The 9,458-nt window shown below is 36.9% G+C and overlaps 1 protein-coding gene across 1 annotated transcript; it reads right to left on the bottom strand.

Moving 5' to 3' along the window:
• Positions 1-7,387: 7,387 nt before the first annotated feature.
• Positions 7,388-9,203, bottom strand: LOC111904085 (uncharacterized). The gene is made up of 4 exons (XM_023899864.3): positions 8,707-9,203; positions 8,346-8,565; positions 8,163-8,256; positions 7,388-7,998 (listed from the first exon to the last, which is right to left on the bottom strand). The coding sequence occupies exons 1-4, from the start codon at positions 9,141-9,143 to the stop codon at positions 7,715-7,717; spliced, it is 1,035 nt and encodes a 344-aa protein (XP_023755632.1). The 5' UTR covers positions 9,144-9,203; the 3' UTR covers positions 7,388-7,714.
• Positions 9,204-9,458: the final 255 nt, after the last annotated feature.

Below are 9,458 nucleotides of genomic sequence, written 5' to 3'. Positions count from 1 at the left end.
ACCAATAATTATTACAAATTTGTTTTCAAAATGGTTTCATGTCAGAGTATCCCAGAATCAAATCATAAAAATATAAGGAGGTGCACAATCACGCATTCGCCTTCCCACAATCATCAGAAGTACCTAAAACAAAATCCAAACGAAAATACCAATGCCATACAAACCATAACCATATCTTATAAACAAAAAGCATGCATAATGAGCCATCAACCTAACTGGACCACATCGCAGGGCCATCAGTCTATCTGGACCGCTTTCCGAGCCATCGGCACCTCTGGATCACCTCTTCTGGCCTTCAGCCTATCTGGACCGCCCTAGGTATGTTGGCGCAAGCACAAAGCATAACCGCCTCAACCCAACCCCCAATCAAACAATCATGTGCACATAAATATCATATGCTAGCTAGCATGTACAGATAGTCATATAGATCTAACAGATCACTAACATAGTATCATCCTATAACCAGGATACCGACCTAACCGGTCACTAACATAACATCATCATATATACCACGATACCGACCTAACTGGTCACCAAATATATCATCATGCAAGCAACCATGATACAAATCAGAAAAGGGTTGGCATTGGTGCCTTAGACCCTGTTGATATAGTGAGAAGAACTCACCTCACAAGTAGCTCGGGATGATAATGTCAAACTCCCCAAATACAGCTCCAAACTCAATCACCTACATCCACCAATGATCCATTTCCATAAATTCCAAATTACTAAAATACCCCCAGAAGTCACACTGGTCAATCCTTGGTCAATGTCAAAGTCAACGGTCAAGGTCAACAGTCCATGTTGACCCAACTCGTCGAGTGTAGCCCACTAACTCATCGATTTCTTTCAGAACTCGAGAAACCTTGAAAACACTAGTTGACTCGCCGAGTTTGCAGACAACTCGTCGAGTCCATGCGGTGTCCACATGTCGGGAAAACCCTAACTAACTCATCGAGTCATCTTATTGACTCGCCAAGCCCATGCAGAAACCAAAAACGGCCAATCTTCTTCCCACCTGTCGTGTTGACCATGAAACTCGTCGAGTTCCTTCAGTCCATTTCTCATTCAGATGCTTTTACGTGAAACCAAAACTCCAAACTGTAGATCTAGGCTCCTAGGGTGTTGTTATTACGTAAAGTTGATAACTTCACGTGCATGCAAAGCTCCATGAAGCTAAAACACTCATAACTAGCATTAGAAGAAGGTTTTGGACATGAAGGAGGGCCAAAGCTTCATAAAGCTTGAGGATTTATGTCCATAAGGGCCTAGAGGAGTCCAGGTCTGAAACTATGCCTTTGTGACAAGCTCAAATCCGAAAGTGACTCCGTTTTTGCACCAAAATGCCCATATTCTCACATAAGAAGATATCTAACGAATGGAAGGCCAAGGTAAAGGCTTTTTACCTTCAAATTCAAGCCAAGAAAATGTAGATATTGGATCTACAAGCTTCTTATCGTTCCAAGCTTCTTCAACAAATGCACCAAAAACACACTTGAGCCTCTCACACACTCAAGAATAGGGTTTAGATCGATTAGTGTTTCTTCTGTCCGTCAAAAGGTGGTAAGGGATTGGAGGAAAGGACTTAAGGTCCTTTAAATAGGGTGTGCAAACTTTAAAAATTAGGGTTTCCATGCACAGCCTCTACTCATCGAGTCGGGGTCCTCCGACTCGTCGAGTAGGAGTCATAAACCACGTGGGCTGACTAGGTTTGGCATGATGAGTTGGGGCCTCCAACTCGTCGATTTCCCTTAATAAAATAAATATAAAGCTTTTAAAATTATACGTGGGAGTCGGGATATTACAGTATCGGATCCCATATGCTTTGAGTATAGGATCGATTGCATATGCTATAATATTCACTTATTCTGATTTTTCCAAATGCCTAGAGCATTAAGAGGGAAAAAGGAATAGGAACTAATATGACTTAATTTGTTAAATAAATGTCAAGGACAATCTAAGGTTTACCAAAGATTGGTTGCTTGTGGACAGTTGGAAGTATAATATTAATTTGGACGGACCATATTGACATGTTCTGAATAGAGGTAACTCTTGTTCAGAATTGATAGTCATATGGAAATATGGAAATGTTTCCATTATGGGAGTTGGATATTAAGATCTATGTATGAGTTAGTAACTTTAATGCAAGAAGGATGTTCAAGGAATGCTCTTTAAATGTGAGACTTCGTGGAATTGTTTTGTAACAAATCTCCAATGGAATATTTTGTAATATCATTAGCCAAGTCTCTGTGACTTTGGTGCCAAGACATTACAAAAGGATCATTGCATGTAAGTTTAGACTCTAACAGATTCTAGTAGTGGCAAGAATTTGGTATTCTTACATTTGTGATAAGGATTTGGAATTGTGAAATGAGCATCATTGGAAATGTGTTCAACTGATTTGTTTCACAAAGAAAGGGCCATAGATAAACATAGTGTGCATGCTTTGAGCATGACATGACTATTGTTTTAATTTAATTATTAAGTTGATTGTTCAAAACATTATACAATGAATAAGGTCTAATTAATATGGTGATTAAATAATAAGTGTTTTATTTATATCCAAACGTTTTCAAACCATATTGGATTAGGTTATTTTTGTGTTTCACTTCTCTTGTTTTACTTCCCGAATAACTAGGTTATTCAAACATCCACAGTCGATCATACTTTTGGAAGTAAGTAGTGAATTAAGACTGTCATGAATCCGACTGTAGATTGTCTAAGTGCTTAGACATAGCAAATGTTTGCTGTAGTGTTCATGAGTACTCCTGAAATAGGAATTTGAGTATTGGATTAACCCACACTCAAGTATTACTTCATGGATTTTGCATAATATCTTATATTCTTGAAACGGAGACATAAGGATTGTTGTTTACGAGTCGGTTGTGCATTGATAATATGTGAACGCATTAGTAACTTGATGTTATAAAACGTATAGTAGTGTGTGATTTGATGAGTAAATTGTGCAAGCATATGAGTCTAAGTTTATTCGTTCCTTTTACCCTAAATAGGATAAACGTGATATATGTGGGCCCCTCGATGATTTAGTCATGACACCCTAAGCGCTTGGCCAAGCCTGGACTGATTTGATTTGTTCAATTAATCAGTCGTCATAAATCGAAAATCGGGAAACAAACATTGGACAGAGAGAATGATTATAATCCATTTCTCGTGTCCATACGATATCTTGTAGAACGGAGGAATATTTGATCCCTTATCTAAGGACACGTCACTAATAAGATCAGAGTTCGGCAGCGGTTTTTGAGAGCTACGATTGCTAATCAAATTTGTAAGTCATACTTACAAGTTGCAATAACAATTATTAGACTTATCCAAGTGGGAGACTGTTGGATTAGGTGTATAAGCCCATGGCTATAATTGGTATGTACTTGATTTGATTGTAACATGGTCCTTTTGGGTTGTCTTCACTCATGCAACTTGACAGGATGACTAGTGGAGAGATAGTAGAATTTATTATGTGAGATAATAAATTGGTACCCAAATGATTTTATTAATATATTACAAGATTAATATATTATTTGGAAATCATATTATTAATTGGTGATTAATCAGAAATTAATTTGATATTAATTTTGCGATTAAAAGAACTGATTAATAATGGGCCTTGGGACTCCTTGGATGGGAGTAGACGAACTTTATAGCTTGGGCTTATAAGATTTCGTCCAAGGCATCTTATGGAGGTTCATGGGTTTCTTTGCGCTTAAGATAAGAACTAGGGTTTCCATATTCAAGTCCAGCTTCAAGACTAAACAACCTAACCATATATAAACCCTCTAAGCCCTAAGAAAATTGGCTCATGCACTCTAGATTGAAACCGGCCGATTTCCTTGTCTCTCCTTCTCATCTTTTGCATTGGGTGTTTGTGACTCCATTAGATGTGCAATACTTAGGGCAATAAACTTTCAAGAGTCAAGGATTATTCTTGTTATTAAAATATAACAAGTGAGGTAATCTTCTAACCCTATTTTCATATGAATTTCGAAAATTGTATTGTAGTTTTAGGGTTATTGCTTTGGTATTCAATTTGCATGTTAAATAGAGAAAAACTTAGATCCAAAGCAATTAGGGTTGCATGATCACATAGGAATGTAGATATGCTCAAAACCCATCAGTACTCTAGACCATCGATTTAATTTAGAATGTGCGGTTGACTGCAGACCGCGTAAAGTCACCAGAAGAGTTATTTATGTCGACCAGAGGCAATCGGACCTCGAGTTCCAGGTTGGAGACTATGTGCTTCTGAAGGCGTCCCCTTGGAAATGTGCCATCCGATTTAGGAAGCGGAGCAAGTTGGGACCCCGATATATTGGACCCTTTAGGATTATCGCTTGGTTGGGCAATTTTGCATACCGATTGGATCTACCAGATGATCTCAGCCAGATCCACAACACGTTTCACGTCTCTTAGTTGTATAAGTGTCTAGCCGATGACTCTGCAGCGGTTCCCTTAGATGATATTTAGGTTGATAAGCGCCTCAACTATGTAGAGAGACCGATTGTGATCCTTGATAAGAAGATGAAGACCTTGCACAACAAGGTGGTGGGTTTGGTTAAGGTGCACTCGTAGCACCAAAAAAGTTATAGTGGATGTGAGATTCTGAGGAGGAGATGAGAAGCATTACCTAGAACTTTTCAACAACATACTTTGAGGACAAAGTCTGATTCAAGTGAGGGAGAGTTGTAAAACCTATGTCCTTAGGTATGCTTTTAATATTTAATTTTTGGCATATGTTCATTTTTGGTGCTCTACGTTGTACGTAGGACGCCCTCCTACGTTGGGCGTAGGCGTAAGATTTCATTGAGGGATTTATGCTCTACGTTGGGCGTGGAGATACATATGCAGGGCGTAGGAGTGCAAGACTTAAACCCTAATTGTGGGGTTGTGAGCCCTATTTTAAGGTTATAACTCCTTGAGGGTCTCCCCATACTCAACACCCACCCTCATATTTAGTGACTTCGAAACCCTAGCTACATTATGAGAGTTTTATAATCTTTGATTAAATTAGTTTAATCCTAATTTTTTTATTTCAGAAAGGTAGTTTAGTAATATCACATGATATTTTGAGTTTTAAATAATTTTTTCAATATTAAATAGGTTTAATCCTAATTAAAATATATGTTTGGATATATGTGTGAATTTTATAGTTTTAAGAGGACATACATATAATGTAAAATTTGTAAGGGTATACAAGTAATATTTAAAGTTTGAAATAATATGAATGAAAATTTCCTTTTTAATAATAATATTGAACTATACAAAAATTTAATGGAATATTTTTTCAGTTCATTTAATTGTTAAGCATTTTATATTTAAAAACTTTCAATTGTTGTTGACTACAATTTTAATTACTTGTACAATATATACAGAAAAATATAACTAATTATACATGTATATACAGAAAAACATTTATATTTTTTTTATGTTTAGAAAACCCATATATTATTATTTAGGTATCAAACAAAATCAAATTGCAAACTTGTAATAGAAATAACCAGCCAAAAATATGATATAATATATATATATATATTCATGATATTTCATTGATTGTATGCGAAAACATATTAAAACTTACATTTATTTCAATTACTTTTGTTCGTTCTCCATATGAAATTATATGATTGATTTTTTCTTCTTTAACAAATAGTTTTTATCATAATTAACATTAGGGTAAATTGCACCATTGGTCCCTCGTGCATATGCCAGAAAGCATGTTTAGTCCCTATTTTAAAAAATTAACTCGGACCGTCCCTCGTATCATTAAAAGGTGCACATTACGTCCCTCGCAGACACAAAATGACTATCTTGCCCTTTTCTTTTTCTTTTTCATTTATTTTTTAATTGTTTATAACTTATCTATTATTTTTTTATAATTATTATTTTTAGAAAAGGAAAAATCCCTTAGAAAGGAGTTCAACCCCTTTTGGCCATCAACCACCTCCAACTACTGTCACTTCCGCCTACCATCCACCTCCGACCACCCTTGACCTCCAACCACCATCTACCGCCACCGGAAACCACCGCTTCTCTCTCTCTCTCTCTCTCTCTCTCTCTCTCTCTCTCTTATCCCATCTTTAAACTCTGACACCTCCCCTCCCCATTCATTGTTGTCATTCACAGCCACCAACCTCCATCAAAAACTACCATCGGGACCATCACGTATCCGATCATACCTACTAATCTTCACTTGATTAGAATTGTAACCCAAAAGAAAGGAAAAAAAAGGTTAAAGAGGAATCTGTTATTGAGAGATACAGGGTCGAAGGGTGGGGGACATAAAACCATACTCCTGCGATCAATTAACAGGAGGTGCAGGTGAAACCTACACTATTCATCGTCTTCTCCACCTTACACCTGAAATCATCCAACCACCACCCCAACATCGACATCGACTCCGACTGTGGAACTCGATGGTCTCCATATCTCAGCCACGATGGAGGCAGGGATCGATATATGTCGAAACACATAGAGATCGATGACATCTATCAAAACTTTGGCCGACGTTGATGGTATGGTACATGTGATAAAGCCCTAGCTGATGGAAATCAGAGATCGAAGACTGAATCACAGGTGGTAGCATCGATTTTAGACGGTTCGAAACCACTTATGCCGGAAAAGATGGTGGTTAGAATGCGATGTGTGTAAAACAGAGGTGGTTTCCATGAATGTGGTCGGAGTGTAAAACGATGGTGGTATCCACCGACGGTGGCTTAAGGATGAATGTTTTTAGGGTTTTTGAAGAGTTTGGAGAAGAGAGACAGTAAAGGGAAGGTACGGTAGGTGGAGAGATGTGGTTGGGTATGAAGTGGGACCGCATCTTTTTGTTTTCTTTCTTAATTAATAATAATTAATAATAACATAAAATTAATTTGAAAAGATAAACATAAAGGGTATTATGGTCATTTCAGATATGGCAAAGACTACTATTGCAACAAAAATGTGTATTAGGGATGAAGCGTGCACATTTTAAACAAATGAGGGACTGTCCGAGTTAATTTTTGAAAATAGGGACTAAACGCGTTTTTCAGCACCTGCACGAGAGACGATTGGTATAATTTACCCTTAACATTAATATCGTTTAAAAAAACAAAAATATAAGAAACACCTTATTTATAGTCGTCTACTCTTAAAAACTCATATTTTTTGCAACAATAAATATTAATATAAAAATAATATAATAACTTTTTTGTATATACATATATAACTCTAGGTGTTTTTCTCTATATATCCCATCAAATTTATATTACTCTATAGTTAGTTTAATTTGTCTAATGCCAACTTAAAATTTCACATGGCCTTTAATTTGTCTAATGCCACCTTGGAATTTCGCGTCACTCTGTAATGTTATTAAATTATGTATCATTGATATTTTGTTTTTCAAAGGAAATATTCGTTATGCTACCAATGATAGTCATTAAACATTCAAACCAAATACAACCTTTTATGATAAATAAATAAAAAAGTCACTGAAGGAAAAGTTTATCGATGTCATGTCGGCAAATCGATGATGAATGCCTGACCCTGAGCAAGTAAGAACATGATCAAAACATGTCGATCAAGCTTATAAATGTGATCATGATCGAGACTTGTGGACTAATTAGACCATGATCAAACACTTACAAGCCTTAGTTCTCGAAACTAAGATCATGATCAATACGTACCTTATATGGATCTGGCTCATAGACTATGATCATGATCAAGACTTGCGTCCTCGACTCACAACAACAATCAAAAGTACTATAATGGAAAGCAAGAAAGAGCTCCTAAGTTTTTCTTCAAATGAATTGAGGCCTATATCGGCGTCTTTCTTCCACTTCTCATCCTTTCCAGTGGGCCTAACCAATTCATTTACAATCTGTGTTATTTTCTCTACTATTTCAATCATTTTCTCCTTTGTATTGACAAAGATCCATCGAAGAACTTGTATAACTGGATTCGACTCATCAACACTATCCTCAGAGCACTCAGAAATGCTCTTACCTGTTGCATGTAAAGTTTAAACCATGCTGTTTCTTAGAATATTTCACAAGAAAATTGGTTAAAAGAAACGAAGGTTGTATATCATATTATCATGGTTCACACAGTCAAATTATCTAGAAAACTATAACATCGCGAAAAAAATAAGTACTTTAGTTTGCACGAACCTTCATTAACTGACTCACGGAGCTCACGTACTACCTCGTTGTTCATAACAGCGTCCCAAACAGCCTTGTCAGATGACAACGAAATCACCATTCTCTAAACCAAGCAAAATCAAGAACCATTTTTTTGACAAAATCGAAGGATTAATTAATGGATAAAATTTTCAAATATATGTAGCATCGTACCTGAACTGAAGGATCAGTTTGCAATAGATGGAAAGCATCATAAACTCTTGTCGATCTAGGATCATGCAACGCACTTGTTGAGTCATGTAGTTGCAAAGATGGCTCAATCCAATCTAACTCCGATCCAGATTTGTGAAAAACAGTAGGACCTGAAATCTTTTCGATTCCATCATCGTACGTACCATATGTTCTTCTATTCTCGATAATCGGATCAAGAACCCTGATTTTCACAAAATAGAACACGATTTCATCATAGAAATTAACCAACGATAATAAGCATATGTTGGTCATTTTCATTTTGTAATCAAAAGGAATGATTTTTGTATTCCAAAAGAATAATGAAACGAAATTGAATACTTACTCCTGGAGAGAAGAGACTGCATGATGAACTTCGTTTTTGGATGGAACACTGCCCAATACAAAATCATCGTAAAGCACTCGATTTAAACTCTCGCCGTCGTCACTCCCGCCGCCATGGATGTATTCCCAGTCGAACTCGTCATCGGTGATCGGTGACGACGAGAAAACCCAGTTGGTCGGCGCCGGGACATGGTGGTTGAGGTAAGAGCAAGGCGAGGAGAGGTTAGCGTTGGATGAGAGAGAAAGGGTGGTGTTTATGGGTTGGTTACGGTTATTGGTGGTCCTTGTGGTGGTTGTGGCGGAATGTGAATAGGGTTCTTGGGACGCCCCACCACCGAGGCCAGCCCTGACGGTTCTGTGAACCGTCTTGATCATCCCTCCACCGCCTCTGCCTCCGCCTCCGCCGCTGCCCATTCCCGGCCCAAACGATCGCCTCATCTGGAACGATTATCTCGTTGACTGGTTCCCTTTCTGATGTGTGATAATAACGACTCCTTGGGGTTGTAAATATGTACAAGGATAAAGATTTTGCTGGAAATTTAAGAAAAAGTTAAACATATGTAGATATATACTAGACTTTACTATATAGATTGCGCGATTGTTAGATATACTTTTTATCATGTGATTATGCATAGTTAAATAATCAAAACTATATTAATTTCAATAAATTAGTATAAAACTTTTATGATATGATAGTTTATTTGATTTAAATACTATCTGAAGTGAAGAAAAATATTAAAAATGAAATGAAAT

Source organism: Lactuca sativa, chromosome 8 (genome assembly GCF_002870075.4).
Source record: "Lactuca sativa cultivar Salinas chromosome 8, Lsat_Salinas_v11, whole genome shotgun sequence".
Taxonomy (NCBI): Eukaryota; Viridiplantae; Streptophyta; class Magnoliopsida; order Asterales; family Asteraceae; genus Lactuca; species Lactuca sativa.
Note: the sequence above shows the minus strand (reverse complement) of the source record. Positions and strands in the feature narration are given on the sequence as shown.

Bases quoted from the DNA above. Each gene is read 5' to 3' on its own strand.
- LOC111904085 (XM_023899864.3), bottom strand. From the start codon at position 9,143: ATGAGGCGATCGTTTGGGCCGGGAATGGGCAGCGGCGGAGGCGGAGGC. The intron at 8,257-8,345 runs GTACGATGCTAC...TGCTTGGTTTAG, and splicing joins AAACTGATCCTTCAGTTCAG to AGAATGGTGATTTCGTTGTC. The intron at 7,999-8,162 runs GTTCGTGCAAAC...TACATGCAACAG, and splicing joins CCGTGAGTCAGTTAATGAAG to GTAAGAGCATTTCTGAGTGC.